The sequence below is a fragment of the Sphaeramia orbicularis genome, chromosome 19 (genome assembly GCF_902148855.1).
Source record: "Sphaeramia orbicularis chromosome 19, fSphaOr1.1, whole genome shotgun sequence".
Taxonomy (NCBI): Eukaryota; Metazoa; Chordata; class Actinopteri; order Kurtiformes; family Apogonidae; genus Sphaeramia; species Sphaeramia orbicularis.
Window position 1 is genome coordinate 33,734,200 of NC_043975.1, and position 23,479 is coordinate 33,757,678.

At 36.9% G+C, this 23,479-nt stretch overlaps 1 protein-coding gene across 4 annotated transcripts in view; it reads left to right on the top strand.

Annotated features, from left to right (window-relative positions):
* LOC115410658 (myosin-binding protein C, fast-type-like) overlaps positions 1–23,479 on the top strand; it is a 35,603-nt gene that overhangs the window by 1,879 nt on the left and 10,245 nt on the right. The window contains exons 2-17 of one of the 4 annotated variants that reach the window (XM_030122392.1): positions 2,305–2,322; positions 7,560–7,580; positions 8,203–8,223; positions 17,135–17,203; positions 18,003–18,151; positions 18,276–18,393; positions 18,506–18,554; positions 18,785–18,844; positions 18,976–19,142; positions 19,371–19,503; positions 20,784–20,908; positions 21,008–21,113; positions 21,249–21,415; positions 22,958–23,123; positions 23,238–23,344; positions 23,447–23,476. In XM_030122392.1, coding sequence (XP_029978252.1) covers positions 2,305–2,322; positions 7,560–7,580; positions 8,203–8,223; positions 17,135–17,203; positions 18,003–18,151; positions 18,276–18,393; positions 18,506–18,554; positions 18,785–18,844; positions 18,976–19,142; positions 19,371–19,503; positions 20,784–20,908; positions 21,008–21,113; positions 21,249–21,415; positions 22,958–23,123; positions 23,238–23,344; positions 23,447–23,476 — 1,506 coding nt within the window. The remainder of the gene's footprint in view (positions 1–2,304; positions 2,323–7,559; positions 7,581–8,202; positions 8,224–17,134; positions 17,204–18,002; positions 18,152–18,275; positions 18,394–18,505; positions 18,555–18,784; positions 18,845–18,975; positions 19,143–19,370; positions 19,504–20,783; positions 20,909–21,007; positions 21,114–21,248; positions 21,416–22,957; positions 23,124–23,237; positions 23,345–23,446; positions 23,477–23,479) is intronic. The other 3 variants (XM_030122393.1, XM_030122394.1, XM_030122395.1) reach the window with 3 other exon arrangements.

Consider the following 23,479-nt stretch of genomic DNA (forward strand, 5'->3'; position numbering starts at 1 on the left):
GGGTGCATCATAAGATCCCACCCTTAGTAACAGCTAAAAATACTCTGCAGTAACCCCTGTCCTTTCTCCACTTTGATTTCCCTTCCTCATAAGTTCATAGAGTTAGACACACACCCCTATGTATCAGGTTTTGCTGTACCCCTTTTGCAGTAAATCATTATGTAATCTTCACTTTCATCCAAATACTCTTGCGGTTTGTCAGTGGTTTGAAACCATAGCTTGATTCATGGTTGTAAATTCTTTCATCATTTCAACCTGATGAAATGCTGTTGGGATGATGTCAAGTCTCTCAAATCAATGGGACCTGTTGCCAGCTATACAGAATCAACCAACAGAGTTTACATTTTTAGAAATAAAAATGTAATCCCTATAGAATTCATTGAATATACACACAGCAGTGATGTAAAGAGGAGTCTGACGCAGTGATTTCAGACATGGTTGTAAATCACCCATTTGGCACATGTAGGCTGCAAATCAGAGCTTAAAAGCCGTATTTTCCTGCATGATGAAACCTGCAGTGTGTAAAACTTTAAGCTGTTACTTGATAGGACTGGATAGCCTTTGTTTCTATAAATGTTTACATTAAGACGATCTAAAATGCTGCTGAGACGCCCATACAAACTTGAACTTGAATACTGTCTGGAGAGATCCTTAGCAGTTTCATAAGGTTGGGTCACCCAATACCTGTCTTTATGTCTGGGTCGTTACACATGTAGTAAATCGAGCTGTCATGTATGATGAATGATGTCAACATGTGCATGGAGAGGTAAATAAACAGCGAGGTGAAGACCTGCAGTGCTCTAAACAACCATGATAGAAATAGTACAAGCATCAGTGCTAATTCATGCGTTACGTGTAAGGTAACTGAGGACAAAACGGTACGGTAAACAGGATATCTACATAAAAAACAATCAAAATAATCTCTCCAAGTGAAACAGGTACATCTCTGAAGAAATATACACAATTATACTTATAAAGAATATATTGCTAAATCATCTATTTACCATAACGCTTGGTTTTGCCGATAAAGGAAAGCGCTGCAGGTCTCTGATGGGAACACTGAAACTGTAAGGAGCAGCTGTTCTGAAGTTCATTACCCTGCATTTACCACAAACTTGTTGAAGACGATCAAGATTATCAACCCAAGTGGACTGACTTAGCAGATGCTGATGCAGATTTACACTGAATGCAGGTGTTAAATCCTCTCAGAGGGAATGTAAAGCACTGTATTTATACATAAAGTTACAGTGGGTAGTGCTCCATTTTCTACATCAGCAATTTGTTTAATAAGAAAGTAACTAATTTTATTACTCATAGATTTTATCGTTTAGAGCTGAGAGACATGTTTGGACCGTGATGTAAGATGCTGTACGCAGCAATTTCAACATTTAATACAATTCTATTAAAATATAATTTATTTGCAAGACGACCTCATAAATCAGTCTATATGATCATTTCACATGAGTAGAGTGAAAACACAAAATAGATAATTACTTTGTCTTTGCTCAAAGCCAAAAAAATATACAATTTCATTTTCCAGCTCCTATTTTAGCAAAGACATTTATGACAAGCCTTAACAGAACAGTGGAGGAGGCAAGGTCAAGTTTGAGTGACTATTCAAGGAAACTGCATGGGGCTTAAGAGAATGTGGCATGACTTCAGGGAGGTCATCAGATACCGTCCCTGGCCTTTAGCAGAACTGCAGTGACCCCCATAGTACCCCCCGGGGGGCTGGGTATTCCGTATCCTTCCAGTTCAGTGGAGAAGTTAGTTTTGCCAGATTTAGGCCTCGACAATTAAATCTCCACACTCTTGTGTAAACAAACGGACTATATGTCATCTTCTGACGCTCCACTTTGAATGACTGAACGCGTCTTACAAAGCAGCAAAGACGCCGTGTTAAATAAATTAAATACAAGAGTGAGAAAATAATTCAGGAGTCAACATATCAGTTTCCATGATCTGTGCCAGACATTATGCAGCTACACAGAAATGTCAAAGTAGTCATATTATGGACTGGATTCTCTTACCTTAGATACATGACATTCTACTACGTAGACTATGACATCTGATATAATGTAAACATTCCTGTTTAATGGAAAATCATAAGTTTCAAGCAAACAGTCAGTGACGCATCATAAACTATGTGTAGTTAATATGTATAATTAGAAGTTCAGTCCAACAGAAAGTTCATAAAGAGCAGTCACACATAATATGCTGTTAATGATGCATAGAAATACAGTATGCAATGCATGTTTCTGATTTGATTTTTGTTTGTTTTTTTCTTCTGCTTTTGTTTTTCAGCTAAACCGGAGGGGGGTGGTAAGTCAGCTGCACCACAGCCTCTGAATACTGATCTTATCATGTGCCTTCACAATATCACACACTGATGTGTTTATAGCTCTCACATTTTCACTTTTGCTCAAATACATTGTCAACTGCCTCTGCTTTAATAGTCTTCATCATCTGCACAAACCGTTCATTCATGATTGCTGCGTCAGGAGAGAAACTTTACCAATGTACAGAGTCTCTGTTTTATATCTACACTACCGGTCAAAAGTTTTAGAACACCCCAATTTTTGCAGGTGTGTATTGAAATTCAAGCAGTTCAAGTCCAATGATCAGCTTGAAATGGTACAAAAGTAAGCGGTGAACTGCCAGAGGTAAAAAAAAAAAAAAAAAAAAAAAAGGTAAGTTTAAACAAAACTGAAAAATAATGTACATTTCAGAATTATTCAAAAAGGTGAACAAGAAATGGGTTAACAACTTAAAGCAGTTCTGCAGCAATGGAGGTTGACCAAGCCTAGAAAGTTGGTGCTACCAATTCCTAGAGGTGTCCCAACATTTCTGAATTCCTTCCAACCCCCTCTGTCTGCAGAAAAGTAGTGTTGGAACACACTTTGGTACCATACTTTTGGGAGCATTATTTGAACAGTATTGTACTGCAGACAGTAGTGTGTTACTATAAAAATGGAAAAGAAGAAAAGGCAATTAACGATAGAAGAGAGACAGACCATCATAACACTTAAAAATGTAGGTCTTTCCTACAGAGAAATTGCCAAGAAAGTCCAGTTTCCTTCACCATCCAAAGGCACTCAGAAACTGGGGGAAATGCTGACGGGAAGAGGTCTGGCAGAGCCAAAGACACAACAGAATTGGAAGACAAGTTTCTGAGAGTCAACAGCTGGAGTGATAGGCGACTCACAGGACAACAGCTTCAAGCACAGCTCAATAGTGGTCGTAGTAAGCAAGTCTCAGTTTCAACTGTGAAAAGAAGACTTCCAGTTGCAGGTTTGATGAGTCAAGTTGCAGCAAGAAAGCCATTGCTGAGACTTCAGAATAAGAAAAAGAGGCTTGCCTGGGCCATGAAATACCGCCAGTGGACTACTGAAGACAAGGGATGCTCCGATCTACAGGGTGGGGAAGCAAAATTTACAATGAACATTTAGTTGTTTTTTCTCAGCAGGCACCCGAATATTTGAGGAACACTTGCGCAAGTTTCAGGAAGCGTGTGAAGGCTGTTATTGAGAAAGAAGGAGGACACATAGAATAAAAACATTTTCTATTATGGAAATTTTCTTGTGGCAAATAAATTCTCATGACTTTCAATAAACTAATTGGTCATACACTGTCTTTCAATCCCTGCCTCAAAATATTGTAAATTTTGCTTCCCCACCCTGTATGTTTTTTCAATTTCAATCCGATCCGATATATTAATTTGGTTATTTCCCGATACTTTCCCAATACCCAATACTTAAGTAGACTACATAGCAAAAAATGTAAGTATAAAAAAATGCATTACCTTTCAATTAAAGCCATTTATTAATTGAACTAATGATGAGTCCAGTTCAGTACAAAAGGCAACAGTACAAGTGGCAACCTCCTTTTATTTACTTAACATTGTGCAATTACAATATTAACTAGAAGCACTCGGAGAGCGCAGACCTCCGCCAAGGCTGATCAGTGCCCCCCCCCTGTGGGCCCCCCCACCCCCGATCACCACCAAAATGTAATCATTTCTTCCTTATCCCATTTCCAACAAACCCTGAAAATTTCATCCAAATCCGTCCATAACTTTTTGAGTTATGTTGCACACTAACGGACAGACAAACAAACAAACAAACAGACAAACAAACCCTGGCAAAAACATAACCTCCTTGGCGGAGGTAATAAGTACAATAACAGTATACCTAAATAAATAAAATAATGAGCATAGCTGCTTCTTAAAATTATATTAAACACAAAATAAATAAAATACTGTAGGCCTGTTTTAATGCAGCAGCAACCACTATAAACAATGAAAGAACCCACATCACTGACATCAGTCACTGTCTTGTTACCTTGAACTTAACATGAGGTATCTAGGTTGGAACAAGTAAAAGAGGACTTCAGAGGACCATATGTCAGTTGTAAAACTCATAGCTTTAACATCGTTTAACTGCACCATTAGCTGCGATGACACTCTTTTGTATAGTGTTGGTAAAGCAGTGTCTGTTAGGTATTTTCTACCGGGGATCAAATACCTTGGCTCAAGGTGTTCTATCTGGCTACGAAAGCCAACATTATCAACAGAGAGAGGTTGATCATCCAGTGCAATGAAATTTATCACCTTCTCTGTAATCCTTTGAGCCTTCGGACTGTCTGTCGGAAGGTTTTCACGCCCCTTGAATGAATCGGTTATCCTCTGCTGCGCTTGTTGTTGTTGCTGTTTAGCTTGCTCCAGCTCCTCGTGTTCTTTCGCATGGCGTCTTCGTAAATGCTTGGCCAAATTGGTGGTATTAAACGTTGAAGGTTTTAGTCTACCCCTCGGAACATCGGATTAACATATGTTGCATTTTGCCGTGGCACTTTTTTGCGTCTCAAGTGAAAAGTACCTCCAAATTAAGGACGTGCTTTCTTCGTTTTTGCGCGCGGCACATTTACGGCAACTAAGCGGATGTGACTTTCGCCTATCTCAAAGAAGAAGTCACTTCCGTCTAGTTGCCACAAATGTGTGGACGCGGCCTCACTACTACTAAGTTGTTATTTTACTATTCTGATACTATTGTATCGGAAGGTAGATCGGCGACGTCATGTCATATTCAGATACTTTCTGATACTTAATTAATTTGATATCGGAGGCCTGATCCCGATACTGTATCGGGATCGGCGCATCTCTACTGAAGACTGGAAGAAGAGGTTATGGACTGATCTTTTGTTTAACGTTACCTTTTTTTTCTTACCTCTGGCAGTTCATTGCTTACCTTTGTATCATTTCAAGCTGTTCATTGGACTTGAACTGCTTGAATTTCAATACAAAACGGAAAAATTGGGGTGTTCTGAAACTTTTGACCGGTAGTGTGTGTATATATATATATATATATATGCTCCATATATGTGTGTGTGTGTGTATGTGTGTGTTTTTGCCTTAGGTATTCTTACTGAGATCCTATAATACATTACCATATTACGAATGGAGTGATGTTCAAATGTTTTAAATTATGTCACAACAGATAGAGGGTGCAGTGAGAAAGAAGTGCTATGACTTTCACAAGTCTAGTTTGACTGAGGTCATGTCATACTCCAGTGGATTTTATGGGCTCTGCAATGATGCGAAGGGTTTACTCAGCTGCTGAAGTGTATTTAATGTATGTTTTCTGTGGGGTCTGGTGAGGTGTCACTTCTCATTTGCTATTTCTGACAAAAATTCACCAATTTTAGCCCCAGAGGAGACAGCTGAAGAGGGTGAGGGCGTTTGTGTTTTTTTGGTTTTTGTTTTTTCAATTTTTGTTGTTTTGAGTGCTTCATTGTATTCGTACTGTATTAATATGTGACGTGGAGTGGTTTTGAGTTGAACTGAGTGCTCCTGAGAAATGTGTTTGAACTAATCAGTCAGGGTAATTATCTGAATAATGCAGAACAAGTGGTTTTGGTGGAGATAATAAAAAGAGCAAGTACTCTGTCAAGAAGATAGGGCTATGAGTCAATTGGATCATGAGTCTATATGAAGCTGCTGAAGGAGAAAATAGAATTATTATGCTACTTTGATGGAGTGTTTGTGTGTGTCTGTCTTAGCCTACAGCATGCATCACTTGTATTAGTTAAACCTACATCTTCAGTGTATATTAATGGACCTCTCATTATGCGATCATATTGTATTGGAATGAAATGGAAATATGAAGCCATGATCTTTGTTTGTGTGTTTTAATTATCTCAGCATTATGTGAGTCTGATTTTGTTACTGTGTTACTATTATGATGACTACGACGGTGTATTAGGGCTGCATAAGAAAATAAAAACACTTGTCACTACGAAAATAAAGTCGTAAAATGTCGAGAGAAAACCCATAATTTTACAAGAATAAAGCTGAATACAGAAAGAGTCATAATTTTATAAGAAAAAAGTTGTAATATTATGAGAATGAAGTCATAGTTTAAAAAAAAACCCTCATAATATAACAAAAATAATGTACTTTTATGAGATTAAAGTCAGAATATTTTGAAAATAAATTCGCAATAGTGCAATAAAAAGCCATAATTCAGATATTGTAAGCCTTAAGCCTAGTTGATGACAGAGTTTCCGGTTACAGTGAATGCAACAAGCGAAGCAGCAACTTTCACCTCTATTGGACCGGACAACTAATGCTAATTTGTTGATGGTGGGTGTGGCTAAAAGTGTCAGTATTCCGCCAAATAAAATGTATAACCTTACAAAATGTTCCAAGTTCTCCATTATGCGACAATTGGCTACAACTTTATTCTGGTAAATTATGATATTTTTCCCACCTGTTTTTAAATTACAATGTTTTTCTCATAATATTGTTGCTTTATTCTTGAAATATGATGACTTTAATCTCATAAAAGTACAACATTATTTCCATTTAAGTATGACTTTTTTTTAAACTACGACTTTATTCTCATAATATTATGGCTTAATTGTCAAAATATTACAACTTTATTCTTGTAAAATTATGGCTCTTTTTGCATTCGACTTCATTCTCAAAAAATGACAGGCTTTATCTTGATATTTTACACTTTTGTGTTTTTATTTGCTACTGTGGCCCTAATACGCTGTCGTAGATAACAACTTGTCTAATGACAATTAATGTTCTTGTTTCACTGTGTTACTGATCTCTAGATGAGTTTGATTTTTAGCATGTGTGTATTTTTCAAATAGAGTGATGATCTGTTTGTATGAAACAGACCGGACCAGGCATCTGTGTGGATTTTACAATAATATTTATTGACTGGATGAATTTTCACAGTCAGTGGACACTCTTTCTCTCAAGCGACTGTGGGTTATCTGTCACTGCAGGCATGTGGAGTGTGAGGAATTATGCAATGGTGTATGTCTTTGTTTTAGATTTGCATTTTGTCTTTGTGTAACCTTCGCCGGATCATCATCTTCCTTTTTTCCATCATATTGTTTAATCCTGATTTTTTATTTGTCCAGCCAATGTCCAACTGGAAGAAGATGGTAGGCTCCTTAGCTTTGCAACAAAACAACACACTTCACACACTCAACCAAATATATTTGCACTTATATAAGGATGTAAGCTAACATGCATTCATTTTCCTTAGATGCCCCCCCTGCAGATGGAGGTAAGGCAGATTCCTGGTTCCTGGTTTTATACGTTTGACTGTAAAATCCATCTAATGTATTCACAGATATGAGTGTATACATGCGACACACTGTGTGAAATATAAAGAAGCTGCATGACAGAAATATTGTATCCTTCATCCTGTAAGATGAAGGTCTTTTTTTGCCTTTGAATAAATGTTAAATATGAAATTATCAAACTCGGCAACAGTAAATCTCCTGTCTCATTTTGCAGAGAGATACATTTCCTGTTTGAGTGCTGTTTGTTGTTTTCCTCTTTTAATGTCACATATACTGTACAGTATATGTTTTGTGTGATCTTAACCTTGATTTGACTTTACAGTGGGTGTAACATGGATGGTTTTGTCATTTGCTGTTGTACATCCAGGTTTTTTGCATGTGCTAAAACTGAATGTGATTCGTACAAATGCGGTATTAATTATGATTTTTACATTTATTTTAAATTAATTTTAAATTAAATATAGAATGGTGCATGTTGCTGCTTCTGTTTTGTTTGTTTTTTTTGTTTTTTTGAGTCACTGTTTATCTGTATGTCATGTCTTGTGCAAAAATCATTCGTTTCATGGCTGCTTTGATCAGTTAAGTTTGCTTCCTTGTCTACAGCAGAATCAGACGATGGAGGTGGTAAGAGAAGAGCAACGTTTATTTACTTCCTGTCTGCTGATAATTTACTTTTGTTCCTCCAAAAGTATGGTTTGAGTGTTTGTTGTATTATACTTCATGTGCGTATTATGTGCTAGTCAAGATGACACATAATAAGTTAAGTGTTAAATGGACCTGCGTCCATCTTTATTTGAAATAATTTTGACTACTTCATCATGGACTGAAATGAAAGTCTCACAAAGGTTTAAACTTCAAATACAATCTTAATCTAAACACTAAGAGGTGAACCCTCAAAGACCTGAACAGCCACTGGTGTCCAAATACATCTATTGATCCAAAACTTTTTTTATATTCTTTATTTTTATCTGCATATTATATGATAGGCAAAATAAACAAACAAACAAAACAACAAAAGACAGGCTACAACAATCAGAGCATCCAGGTTCAATCTCCAGACAAACAGAATACAGACAGGTTCAGGACAAATTAGGACAAGCGGCCTGATCACAATCAAGGTGCACAAGTATATTTGCATCAGTTATTAATAAGTATTGCAAAAAGATACCCCCAAAACCATTCCCAAAATGTTTCCTTGGCCATCTTATTACTAGATCTTGCAATCCTCCAAATTTGAAGAAAATCAGATAAAAACTGATAAAATGGCGACCCAATGAGCGTGAAAACATGTGCACAATTTTATTGTCATAAGAGAGCAAAATTATTGTACATAATGTTTTGTAACACAATAAATAATTCCTACTCAACTCCTGCGTCTTTTTTATTACAAAATACACACATCACATTGCTTTTTATTTATTGATAATTTTTGTTAAACAGCTGTTTGATTATCAATTCTTATTTTCAGTATTAAGACAATCAACCATTTTGTTTTGAAAACCCTTCTTTTACAGCCCTTTAATTGTAATAATAGAATGAGAACCTGTTATCTCAGTATTATTATGACTAAATATGCACAACTAGACAGATTTTGGTCTGCTCTCTGGCTGCAGAAAATTTGGTAACAATGTGTCAAACGGATGTTTACATCGAACCGCATGTTTTCAATGGTTCGTTGTTCACCAAGATTCATGTAGTGTCTGTGCACCAATATACTTCCATCAATAATATCGCATATTTGCCTTATAGATATATTGCTCTAACTTGTTCACAAATGTTTATTTCCTCCTGTACCAGGAAGACTTAGTTAAAGATCTTACAGTTGTGCTACCATGTGGTAAGACAGATTTCCATTCCAATCTTGTAGAGTCCGTACACCAAGTAGTGTCCGTACACCATATCAGATATGTGGGTCTAATTTTATTGTTTCTGTCAATATATGGAATTTTTCAGCACGCATGCTTTGGACACGACATCTATGCAATAAACAATGCATGATTATCCTGAGTGCTGAAACATTTGTATATCTTCGTAGGCATTAAATATGGAGGCTATTAGGCTGTAGTGTCTGTACACCCAATAATTTCTGATTTGACGGGTACGAGCCTGCGAAATTTTTAGTAGACACCATAATACAAAAATATTTTGGACTTTAAAAGAGAAATATCAGACAAATAAAATGGCCTGTCTGATTTTTTTGATAGAGCATTATTATTATTTTTTATCTATATGTGCACCCTTTCTGGTACCCTTGATTGTGATCAGGCTGAAGATTATACAGGTTCAAAGATTTCTTTGATTAACATACACATTCCATATTTTTTACATTTATCAGCAGTGAGTCTTAATGAGAATTAGCCTTTCCATGTCATAAATTTCATTCACAACATGTGTCCAGTTCATAATTGTTGGGGGATCTTTGCACAACCATTTTTGAGTTATGGCTTTTTACATTTTTGAACAGCTAATACGATCAATACATTGAAATAATTCAGGTAAAAGAGTCTCTCGGCTTTTCTCTCTCTGTCTCGTTTTTTTTTGTTTTTGTTTTTTTTGTTTTTCATCAGATATGACCCATTAGGATGTTCTATAGTGAACATGGAAATACGGACAGCAGTTAACAATGCTTGTTTTTATGTTCATTGAATGATATTTTGCTGAAAAAGTCGATACAGAGTATAATAATAGAATAAATTGTGATGAATCACTTAGCTAAGGTTAAATGAGGAGAAACTTCATTTGGGACTCACCACAAAAATATACCTAGGTCTTTAGTGGTTAAAATATGAAACTATCAAACAACAAGACAAAATTATCACTGATGACATGTTTTATATCAGGATACCTCTATGAAATGTCACTGAGAATGTAAGGAGGGTGATGCTAAAATACCTTTCAGGGTTTCCACCGTCTCATATGGGGTCATATGGAGCTGATGTTTTCTCAGTGTCATTCACCTGTTTTGTCCTCTACAACTGGCCTTCACTGATCAGACTGACAAATTATGCTCTTCATGCCTTCTCAGCAAACCAGAATTTATTTTAGCACAAGAAGAGCGCTGCCAAGGCCTATCATGTCTGTGTACTATGATACCAGCTTTTTTTTTTTGCTTTTTTTTTTTTTTGTTCTATCCCTCTGGCAATTTAAACAATGAGAGTAGAGCCACAGCTGTGGTTCATGCGTAAAAGTCCTCATGAAACAATGGCAGCTGTTGCTAATATACCAAGTATCATCTGACATGATGGCACTTTTATAGTTGCTCCTCAAGCCAAGCTGCACTAGGAAACTAAAAGCACAGTCTGAGCAGTGAAGTAATCAAGAAAATCAATCAAGACTATACATCACAATCCTAATCTCTGGTAACTATGCTACTGTTTTGTTTCACATCCATGAAGTGCAACTCATAAGTTTGCGGCACGAGTCAGGAAAAAGGTGACAAAAATTGACCAGTTGCAACAAATTTTTATTTTTATTTATTTTTTATTTAACCTTTATTTACCCAGGCAAGCAATTAAGAACAGATTCTTATTTACAAATGCAGCCTGATCAAGTCAAACATGATTGTTTGACAGAAGAAAAGTTATGGGAAGAAAGGTATAACATTCCCTAAAAGTATTTAACGCTTTAAAACCTGACACGTCATCAGTGACACACCCCGCACATATGCAATTTGAATGGCTGTAACTCTTTCACTGCTTGTGTAACTGGAAAAATTCCAACAGTTTTTGAAACCTGAGACGTTGCGCTTTATAAACTTTATTGGGTCGTTATGGTCATTTTACTCACGCCTGTACTAGAGGCTGGAGAAGAAGTGGTTTTAGCAGAAATATAACATGCAGTAAAGCTAATGATCATTTTGTCTTCTGTTAATGTAATTATACTTTTCTTTTTTTCTTTTGTTTAGACAAGGTATAGTTTTTAGATGTTACCTGCTTGATAGTTTCTGAGGAAGACTGGAGTCACAATCAAAACTGTCAAGCAGGTAACATGTAAAAACTATACCTTGTCTGAACAAAAGAAAAAAAAGAAAAGTATATTAACAGGCAGTAAATTGTAAATGATTCCTAGATTTTGAAAGATCTGGGAAAAAAAAGTGCTCTGGAAAAATGGGCAAACGGATTCATTCACAGCGTATTTTCTTACCTTTTTATAGTCAAAATAGGAAAAAAAAATTCAAGCGGACCATTTTAGGCTTGGGGTTTAAAGGGCTAATCCCCTTAAATAGACAGAAGGATAGTATTCTTTTTCCTTTCAAACACATTAGACTGAAGGTGGTGATGCCAAATGATAGGTCAGCAGTCATTTGCACATCCTCCAGCCTGTTTAAAGATGAGTAAGGCTCCTTTTTGAGCATGTGACAGGACTTAGCCCATGGGTTTGTGTAATGCAGAGGAGTAGTGGTGGTAGAGGGGAGGGGAGGGGTGTGGGGTGGGGGTGGTGGCTATGTGACCTCCCAATAAGGCTGTTCACTTGGGGTGGTCAGATGAAGAACTGAACCTGAAATACAGCCTGCTGAGTTTTTGAGAGGGTCAAACAGTCTGAGTTAGACCATTAAATGTTAAGTTTGGTTACTGCCCTGGACGTCACCTCCATAAATTTACTGTACACGGGTCCTGTGATGGGTCTGTTTATCTCACCTTGGCATTTGTGAGTGCACATTCAGGAAAACACATTTGTCATCGTCCTTCTTGTCTGTCAAGAATGCCCATTATTGCATCTGTGACTCAGCAAGTTACTCCTGCAGGTGGTCTGAAGAAAGAAAAGGTGTACTGTCATAATTCAGCCCATAGTTTAAAAACAAGGACATCCATATCTGATTATAGCCACGGGCACTAGCAAAGACACCCGCTGTTTAGCCTGTTTTCTCAAAACAGGACAGCACTTTAAAGGTAAAATACTGAGGGGAAAAATATGGAAGTAAATCTGTGTCATCAGATTTTGAATTATAAAAGCTAATGAATTTCTATCACTAATTTTTTTGCACTGAAATTAAGTATCTGATTTTTTTTTTTTTTTTTTTTTTTTTTTTTTTTTGCACTGAAATTAAGTATCTGATTTTTTTTTTTTTGCACTGAAATTAAGTAACTGATTTTTTTTTTTTTTTGCACTGAAATTAAGTATATGAATTTTTTTTTGCACTGAAATTAAGTTACTGATTTATTTTTTTTTGCACTGAAATTAAGTATCTGATTTTTTTGTTGCACTGAAATTAAGCATCTGAATTTTTTTGCACTGAAATTAAGTAATTGAATTTTTTGTCTCTGAATTCAACTATGTTCATAAATTTAGAATAAAAAAAAAAATTCAAATGCAAAAAATTGAGCTGCAAAAAAATTCAGATCACACATCTGCGCTGACTGTCTTCCTGCATCGGCATCACATGACCAACCTAACATAACCTGACTGGCTGGCAGTCGGTTCGACTTGAGATAGAATCAATTGCTTATCCTTGGTGTCGCGGATGTGTAATCTGACTTTTTTTGCTTCAAAATTTTTTGCATCTGATTTTTTTTTATTCTAAATTTTTGAACATAGTTAAACTGAGAGACAAAAAAAATCAGATACTTCATTTCAGTGCAAAAAAATTCAGCGCGAGAAATTCAATGGCTTTTATAATTCAAAATCTGATGAGACAGATTTCCTTCCATAGAAAAAGGCTTTCTTTCTTGTTCTATAGGAAAATATGTCTAGGGAAACGAAAACTACTGTTGAACTGTCAAAAAAATCAGTAAATGTAGAAATATACTTTTACTCTTTTCAGATAATTTTCAGTCACAGCTGTACACTTACCGTCTTTAGTCAGTCCCCCAGAACCACCAGAACCCTCCTATCACCCTGGCATAATTTTCAAGGGTATCCATGGCACCGACCGTAAAGGGGTGTGGTCAGCAGCTTATTTATTTAAAGTAACAGACACAGAAAAGGCCTGATATAATGGGTGAACTGTGAGGTATTTTAATCTGAAACTTAAAATATGCATACACTGGCAACATGTGCCTTATTTTGATATAATATAGGGGAGTAAAAAGGCACATGACAATTTACTGAAATGAAAAAAAAATCATTTTAAATGTGGCATGGTGAAGAGCCCAGACCTTGAACTGCTTTGAATCCTATTTTGAAACCACTTTATTTCATTTTTCTCTTTTTTGATCTCCATTCCACTCACCAATTTTTTACAGTACTGTGCAAAAAAGTAATTTCCCGAGGGCTCTCCCCAGGGGTTTAATAAAGTTCTATCTAAAAAAAAAAACCACACACACACAAAAAAAAATGTGATTCCATGTAATGATCTTTAATTTAGTTAAGATCCAAACGCCTGGAATCATCCTAAAATCATTTTATTTGACCATTTTAATTACAAAGACTGATATGCACATCATGTCGACTTCTCCCTTATCACTCGTCTGATCCCCTTACTCTGAAGTGAGTATTACAGCACACTGAGTTTTCCGTCAGCGTGTCTATTAGAGTTAAATCATGTGTGGGAAGTGCTTATCATACCAAGGATGTTTGCTCTCCCCACTGGGGTATAGAGTGAGCGTGGGGATTATCATAACTTGGCCAACTGCAGGCTGTTCTGGGTCACTTGCGCCAATATTGTACATGAATATTAGGTAGAACATTACAGCCAATTCTGTCCTGGAAAAAAACTGCCATGGCAAAATCTGCATACAACCTCTTAATTTAGCCTGTTTTATTATTCTAAGGGTGTGCGGAGGGAAAACTTTGAAACTAACAAACATATTCATAACACGTCAACGCTCTAAACAAAAAATTATACACAAAATGTCTTTTAAGTCACACTTCAGTAGTTTGTTTGGGGTGCCTGGGGTGCACCAGCTCTGTGTGGGGTAAAGTAATTGCCTCCTATTCGACAAGCAGCTTTGTAAGATCAGTCCAAAACAAGTAGTCAATGTAATTTCAAATAATTATTTATTTCCAGTTTGGTGATTAAAAGAGCAGTAATCAACACATTTGATTACTTCGATTTGATTGATAACAGTCATGATCTTACCTCCACGAACCTGTTTTGATTGCATTTCACCGTGTGTTGTATTAATGTAATAATTTGACAGAATAACAGCTCTGTAATTGCTGTTCATTTGCCTTGTTTTACCCTCTGAGTTTACACTGACTTATGGTAGAGTATAACAGTAAATTGTTATACTTCCATATGTTAAATTGAACTATTTGTTTTTCCCAGTTGAGGCAAGCCCTGCAGACAAGGGCAATGGAAAGCTGACGTCTCAATATGGGACTTTCATTATCCACTGCATGCAAATGTCATGATATGAAATGCATACATCTGCATTTCTGTATGTGTAATGTGGTGTAATTTATCACATATAAGAATTAGATTTAATTTGTTAAGGCAAGGTCAAAAAGAAATTCTAAACTGTATTTTTTTTTTTTTTTTTTTTAATTTTACCACAACTGCACTTCTTTGTTTTGATGGTAATTCTAATGTTCAGTATGCACTGTTCATCATTTTATAGCATGGATTAAATCCCTTATATGGATAGAAAGTGCTGATATACGAAGATCAACAGATGCACTTGTTAAGAGTGTTATACTTAGCACGGAGAGTTCATTAGCGAGTCTTGGGTCTTGGAAATGATATTTTGCTGGATTATGTATCACTGTATCTTTGGTTCCCTAAAAACCTGATGTAGATACACATCACTTGCTAACCCTTGTTTAGCATTCAGGGCATCCTCTGCATTCAGTACAAGAGCCACAGACCCTGGTGTTATTTTTACTTCATCTAGACATACAAGAAAATCAGATTTCAAATGTTGATCTGTGGTTTTCGTCTTATATTTCACATAGAGCTCTGTATCTGTTAATGTATATATAATGTATATTTAATACACAAGGACAAAACTTACAATATTATGATACCTAAAAGAAAAGGATTAGAGAACAGAAATGTTAACCTGGTCTAAACATGTGCATGCATTTGAATATTTGTTATTAGTTTTATTTTGTTTTTGTTTTTTTATTTGTCATTTTATGTAAGAAAATCAGAAATGCAACACTCTTTGCATCAGTATGTTATATGTTATGTCTTAATGCTTTAATGGTTGACATGTTACAGTATCTTGCCTCAGTGTTTTATCGAAATACTGTTATGCTGTCATTTAGTGTTTTTATGTGTTCATTTATACACAGCCTGGCCCAAAAAACTAAAACAGGCAATGGCTACTGCTACAATACTGTGGTGCAAAATATCAGTTTGCCTATTGCCACAGACCAATCAGATGTTTGCTTTTGTACTAGAGCCAACCAGGGATGCTGTTACATGAACTCATTCACCTCTTGTTCTTTTTTTTTTTTTCTTTACTCATTTGCCTCTTGTTACCACAGTACTGTGGTGATATATGGCGTACACTTCAGTGCGTTCTTTTGTGCATTTTGCTACCACAGTACTGTGGCAACTGATGGAAGAAACGACAAATTAGTGATAGTATATAGTGTAGAATAGGAATTATTGTTCTAAATACTCTGTATGTTGTTTTATGGTGTTCTGGAGGCTGGAGAAGGTGGGCGGAGCTACATGTTAGATTGATGCGGTAGTGTGCTGTGTGATTTCAGTTCTGCATCAGTTTTGTGTCAGTTGAGTGCTGTGATCCTGTGGAATTCTACACTCTGAATGTTGTCCCAGTGGCAGATATATATCAATGTCAGATTTACCTACCAGTGCCGTGCCCCCCTGCCCCGGGTATTGAACCCTACTCTTTCGTGTTACAGTCCAATACATTACCAAGTGAGCTAAATCATCAGTGTATTTTAGGTTGACCTATTCGCTGTGTGATTGCCGTGGTACTTTTTGAGATGTAAATTACCAGTCTAGACATGATATAACGAGGGCATTGATTGGCTCTGTGGTAATAGACAAACCAATATTTTGTGCCACAATACTGTGTCAATAGCCACTTCAAAAAAAAAAAAAAAGCACTATATTATTTATCCTTTAGCTTTAATTACAATACACATTCACCATTTCATAATTTCCATAAGCTTATGCAATCGTACATTTATCTATTTCTGTTATTTTTAAAGTGCATAACATTGCTGAATGTAGACCTGACCAAGTGTAGGCACTAGGCATGATGGGTAATCACCTCGTGCACTGCCCCTCTCACACTGATGTACTCTGGAACAGGGTCAGTGGAAGGGTCTTTCACTGCTGATGGTACAGTATATACTCTAGTGTTGACAGGTATGCTAGAGCTCATCAGACCACATCACTGTATTCCACTGAAACACAGTCTTTAAACTCTCTACAAACTGATGGTTGTTTAAGAAATCAGAAGCTACTCACTGCATCAGTTAGGGTTTTTTTTTTTTTTCTTTTTTGTCCAGGCAGTGTATGTACAGTATGGAGATACTACTGTAGATGTCGATGTGTTTTTCACTGTTCTCTGCACACCAGTCTGCCAGTTATGGAGTTTTGTCTGCAATTTTTAAGAGGTGGCATCAAATCAATCCATTTTAGAGTAGTTATCAATTTTTTTGTGCTCCCTTTTAGAACCCGAGTCAACTGAACTCACTGGGCTTTTTGTGGAGAAGCCGCCAGAACAAGTGGTCGCCATTGCAGGTTACACACGATGGATGGATGGATGGATGGATGGATTTGATGAAATGATAAGCATTAAAGGAGTGATATTTTGCTTTTTTAAATGGAATAATGCATTTTAAAACATTTCCCTGTGGTCTACATAAAGTGTAAATGCTATGCTTGGGTCTGAATTCTCCATTAATTCAACTCCACAGGTCCATCTTCAACCCTATTTCTGACTAATGACACTAGAAAGGTCATTTTGAGCGCTGGCCCTTTAAATGCAAATGAGCTACTTCATGCCCCACCCCCTTCAGGTTGTTGACCGTACTGCTCTGTCCCATTCAGCCACTTGTGTTCATTAATACAACCAACAACTGAACATTTTAGGTAATCTGCTCGAAGTTTGGACATATTTTCAGTATGGACTACAACCGCTGCTGCTGACAAACAATTATGTCGTATTCGGAGGGAATGTTCATTGGAAGTCTTGACCTTATATGTGCAAATGTTGTGATGTAACGAGTTATAGACGTAACAAATTAAGAAGGAACTAAAACATTTGTAGAAATCCACTATATTTTTGCCAAAATGAATATAAAGATAGCTTTGCAGCACCTGGAGGGTTCAAATTCAAACTTTTTGAACTATTAGGGTCCAAATACACAAATAAATTTACAAAAACTAATAAAAGTGGGTTTAGCAAAATGTGACCCCTTTAAAACATGAACAAATAAGTAGAAACTACTGTGATCTCATGTAATCCGTGTGTATATGATATTTGAATTAAGAGTGTGGAAACCGTTCAAACATATTGACTGTCCTTTGTGCATGGCAGGAACGGATGTCACTTTCATAGCCAGGGTCGACTCAACCACCCTTGCAAGGAAACCCACCATGAAATGGCTGAAGGGCAAGTGGCTGGATCTTGCCAGCAAGGCTGGGAAACATATGCAGTTCAAAGAAACCTACGACAGAAATACCAAGGTGTGTGTGTGTGTGTCTGTGTTAGTGTATCTTTGAGACATCAAAAGAGACAAGGTCGCATTAATCTTAGACGCAGTATGATATCGTCTTGTAATTTAAGTAATAATTTCACACATTTTCCCAGATCTACACATATGAAATGAAAATTATCAAAGTTGTCCCTGGTGATGCTGGCGGCTACAGGTGTGAAGTGACAGCCAAAGACAAATGTGACAGCACCACCTTTGAGATCTCTGTTGAGGGTGAGAGGAATCAGATGCTTCTTCGGTGACACTGCCATAGATTCCATACGCACTGATGTTTTTTATCTGATCCAACCCTAATGTGCCTTCTCTGCAACTTCTCTTGTTTCAGCTGCACACCAGGAGGAGAAGGAGGATATTTTGTCTGCCTTCAAGAGAGCGTAAGTGCACCGGGGTTTGTGTTTGAGCCTGTCTTAGTGTGTGTATATACATATTTGCAAATACACAAGAGGGAAGATGTATGCGTAGACTAGTTATAATATTTCCAGTGTATGCATTGAAGGGTCTTTCAATGCTAATGGTATATGCAATTGTGTTGAAAGGTATGCAAGATCTTGGTTACAGAGTGTATTTTGAGCGGTGTAATGTATGTCTGTTTTCACACATGTAGGGATGCTGGAGAGGATGAGGGAGACCTGGATTTCAGTGCTTTGCTGAAGGCCACCAAGAAGTGAGAACTCTTATTTTGGTTTTTAAAATAATCACGCACCTTGTCATACGTATATGACTAAACCCCCCTTTTTTTTTTGCTCTTTGCTGAAAGTGCCAATTGGAACTACTTCCCTTTTCTTTGACTGACAGGAGGAAGAAGCCTGAAGAAGAGAAGCCGCAAATAGATGTGTGGGAGTTGCTTAAAAATGCCCATCCGAGCGAGTACGAGAAAATCGCCTTCGAGTATGGCATCACCGACCTGAGGGGCATGCTGAAACGTCTGAAAAAGATGACTGTTGAGCCCAAGCATAGTGAGGGTAAGTAGGGTAAGGCGAGAAGGGAAGGGGGGGTGGGGGGTGGAGGAGCATTCAGAGGGAAATGTGTAAAGACATGAGATTGTACCTTAGGGATGTAGGGAGGAGGGGGGGGGGGGCAGGAGAGGAGACAGGGGAGGGGATGAGAGTTCAACTGCAGAAAGGACTGAGGAGAGGAGAGGATTTTTATGAATAGATGAGTGGTTAATTCTTTTTTCCTTTTCTGTCTAGCTTTCTTGAAGAAACTTGAATCTTGCTACTCTGTGGAAAAAGGCAAGAAGATTGTCCTGACATGTGAGGTGGTTGATCCCGACGTCCAGGTCAAATGGTTGAAGAATGGCCAGGAAATCAAACCCTCAGCCAAGTACATACATCAAAGCATAAACACATAACGTGGCATATATGAAAACATTAACACTCACCCTAACCTATAAACACGTTCAACCACTTGCGCATCTTTTCTTTTCTCGTCACAGAGATAAGAATCATGCCAGATATTTGCACAATTAGACCGCAGACTTTCAACTGTATCATATTAATCAGACTTGGGTAGACATGATGGGCAATGTCTTAAAAATATCAAGCTAAAATTATCTGTGCCAAAAAGTCGTTCTATGAAACGATGCTCCCATCAACACGTTTTATTTTTAGTCGGTCATAAGTTGCCTCCCAGAGGGTTAAGGAAGTCGAGCTGCCAAGACATCTTACCTCCTGTAGAATACTGTAATGGACTCAATGGAACAGGGCCATTTCCATATAGAAACGTTCATGTGGTTAAGTGGCCTAAATGCAAACTGAAATGAATTAAGTGAGTCAGTTTTAAAAATTAAACCAACATTTGTTCTTTAGAAATATGATGATCTCACATGTACAGTCGCTGAAAAAAACTATAGACCACACCTTGTTTTCTTCAATTTCTTATTCATTTTAATGCCTGGTACAACTAAAGGTACATTTGTTTAGACAAATATAATGATAACAACAAAAATCATCTCATCAGAGTTTAATTTCAGAGCTGATATCTAGTCATTTTCCATGTTTTCTTGATAATAACCAAAATCACTGAATTTCTTACATCAATATCTATGGCATTGTACTGTCAAAAACAGTGCTTTAAGGCATTCCATGTTTTCTTTTCTGTCTGTTTTAGTCACATGATACACACAGGAGTTAGTACTTGATTGCATAACCATTGTTTTTGATGACTTTTGATGGTCTAATAATTTTTTCCACGATTGTACATTCTGTTCTATTTTATTAACATTATCATGTAAAGTGCTCATAAACTGTTTTTACTTAACTTTACTCTGCATTATATTTTTTGTTCCACTTCTACATTTTTGAAAAAATAGTATAAATTTAGCAACATTCTGACCTTAAATAATCATTTAAGGCACAAGTAATGGTCTGGTATCTTCAACTTGCAAACAAGAAGAAATATCAGCTGTTAAACTCGAAAGAAACACTGATTTGACAATTATTGTACTTCATTGCATAACCATTGTTTGACTTTTGATAGTCTAATATTTTTTTCTATGACTGCATTTGTATTACAACAGCTCAGTGTTGACAGCTTGATCAAGATGCTGTGTTTGCACTCCAACCTGTGGGCCTTGACCTTTGACCTTTCTGTCACTTTGCCAGGTATATCATGGAGGCAAATGGCAACATTAGGACACTTACAATCAATAAGGCGTCCCTGGCTGATGACGCTGCGTATGAGTGTGTAGTTGGCGAGGACAAGTGTTTCACAGAAGTGTTTGTCAAAGGTGTGACACCCCTTTTATCAACAGATTAAACCTGACAGAATTACAGCTTATTAATGCCATTAACTGATGCATTTTGATGTCCCCCGCTGCTCCTTCCAGAGCCCCCGGTGACCATCACCAAACTGATGGATGACTATCATGTGGTGGTTGGAGAAAGAGTGGAATTTGAGATTGAGGTATCAGAGGAGGGCGCCCACGTCATGTGGTCAGTAAATATAGTAATTTATTAATATAGAAGCATGTCTTTATGTTTTATAAGGGGACCTATCCTTGTTTTGTTTGAAGTTTGCCTTGAAACTTACAACAGATTTGCTTTTCTAAAAACTTCATTTACATTCAGGTTCTTTGAGGATCAAGAGCTTCATAAAGAGAAAGACACAAAATATCGCTTCAAAAAGGATGGAAAGAAGCACACACTTATTATCCAGGAGGCTACACTGGAGGACATCGGAATGTACCACGCATGGACAAATGGGGGTCACACCAAAGGAGAGCTGGAGGTGGAAGGTACCATATCAAGATTTAGTGTATACCAGTGTTTTTCAACCATGAGGTCGGGACCCCATGTAGGGTCGCTTGGAATTCAAATGGGGTTGCCTGAAATTTCTAGCAATTGATCAAAATTAAAAAAAAAAAAAAAAAAAAAAAAAAAAGCAAAAAATGTACCAATAAAAAATATATGGTGAGTTGACAGAGACAATCCCAATATATCAAAGACATGAAAAACTCTGAAGCTGAAACTGAAACACTGTGGTACTGTTCATCTTTCAAATGTTCATTGTGGTTGGTTTCAGATGCTGCAGCTCTTTCATAATTCATAGTCTGAGTTATTGTTTGTTCAGTATTAATTGTCAGCCTTGTAAATACAAGCTGAACTCACTGTACATATCCTGACCAAGGAAAATAAAATTCTCACTTTGTGCAGTAATCTACACCTGGATTTTCTGCCTCCGTCCATAATAATATATATTATATAGACTAAATGTTGACTAAAATTAACGTTTATTTGCAATGTAGTATAGCAAATTATTAAATGATCAAAAACAACTAAATTGTAGCAAAAAAAAAAAGTCTGTTTTGAATGTCTGGGGTTGCCAGAAATTTGTGATGTTAAAATGGGGTCACGAGCCAAAAAAGGTTGGAAACCACTGATGTATACACTAAGGAGAATATACATATTCTCTTTTTTTCCTTTTTTTGCATGTATTTCATCATTTGTGTTTTTTAAATAACTGCATTTGATTTTTGGTCATTTAACCCTATAACACCAAACATATCATATTTGATACATGAGTTTTGAAGCCCTCTATATGATCAGTGTGATGTTTTTTTTTTCTTGACAAACCTGATGTATACAATGAGCTACATGCAATACACAGATAATCCACCAGGGGGGAGGAGTTCATTCACCAGAGGCCTTTCCAGTGACACTACAAGATTGTCATTAATGAGGAAGGAGGCAGAACTTTGACAATTTTGAAAAGAAATTACCAATTTATTAGACATGTTTGTGTTATATTATGTTTTGTTTGTTCAAAAATAATGATATTTGAGCACTGAGACCCGATGTATCAAATATGATACAAAATTGAAACTCATACATGGAAATTGATATTTGAAAAAAACATTTGGGTTATTCAAAAGGACCAATAAAAGCATAATTTTCAAATAACTGGACTTTTCTGTCAATTATTTAATGGTTCAGGCTTTACAGGGTTAAACTCATGTATAAAGTATAACTACATGTTATGTTATTTTAAAATTAAAAAAATAATCAAAGTTGCTGCCCCAATGTGTGTACCTAATTATGCATACATTTGGCTTGGATGTGTTCTATTTAAACATATTCTGTTCAGTGTGGTGGTGGATGCAGCTGAATTTAACTGTTAGCTCAAGGGCTTAACGGCTCTCTTTATAGACAAACTAACAACTCATGGCAGTGGGTGTCAAGATGTTGCCATGATGAACCTTATCCTCCCTCTCCTGCTCTCTTCATGCGCTCTCTCCTGCCTCATCTTTACTCTTGTGGTTTCCAATGTCTCTATTCAGAAAAACAACTGGAGGTGCTGCAGGACATTGCTGATCTGACAGTCAAGGCAACAGACCAGGCTGTGTTCAAGTGCGAGGTGTCTGATGACAAGGTTACAGGAAAGTGGTACAAAGATGGAGTGGAGGTCTTGCCAAGCGACCGCATTAAGATGACTCACATCGGAAGGTATGATATATGAGAAAATAAAGGTTGAAATCAGTTTCTGCTGTCTTTGTTCCATGAGGCAGATGTAAAACTGCTGTTTTCTCTCCATTAGAATGTCTCTATCGCTTGTTTCAGGTTTCACCGGCTGACAATTGATAATGTGAAGCCAGAGGATGCTGGAGACTACACATTTGTTCCTGATGGATATGCTCTGTCACTTTCTGCCAAACTCAACTTCTTGGGTGAGGAAGACAGAGTGATTACTAAAGCACCATTGTGAATCCATTAATCATTTGCATTCGGTGTAATGCAATCAACTCTTTTTTTTTTTTTTCTTAAAACAGAAATCAAGATTGACTATGTGCCTAGACAAGGTA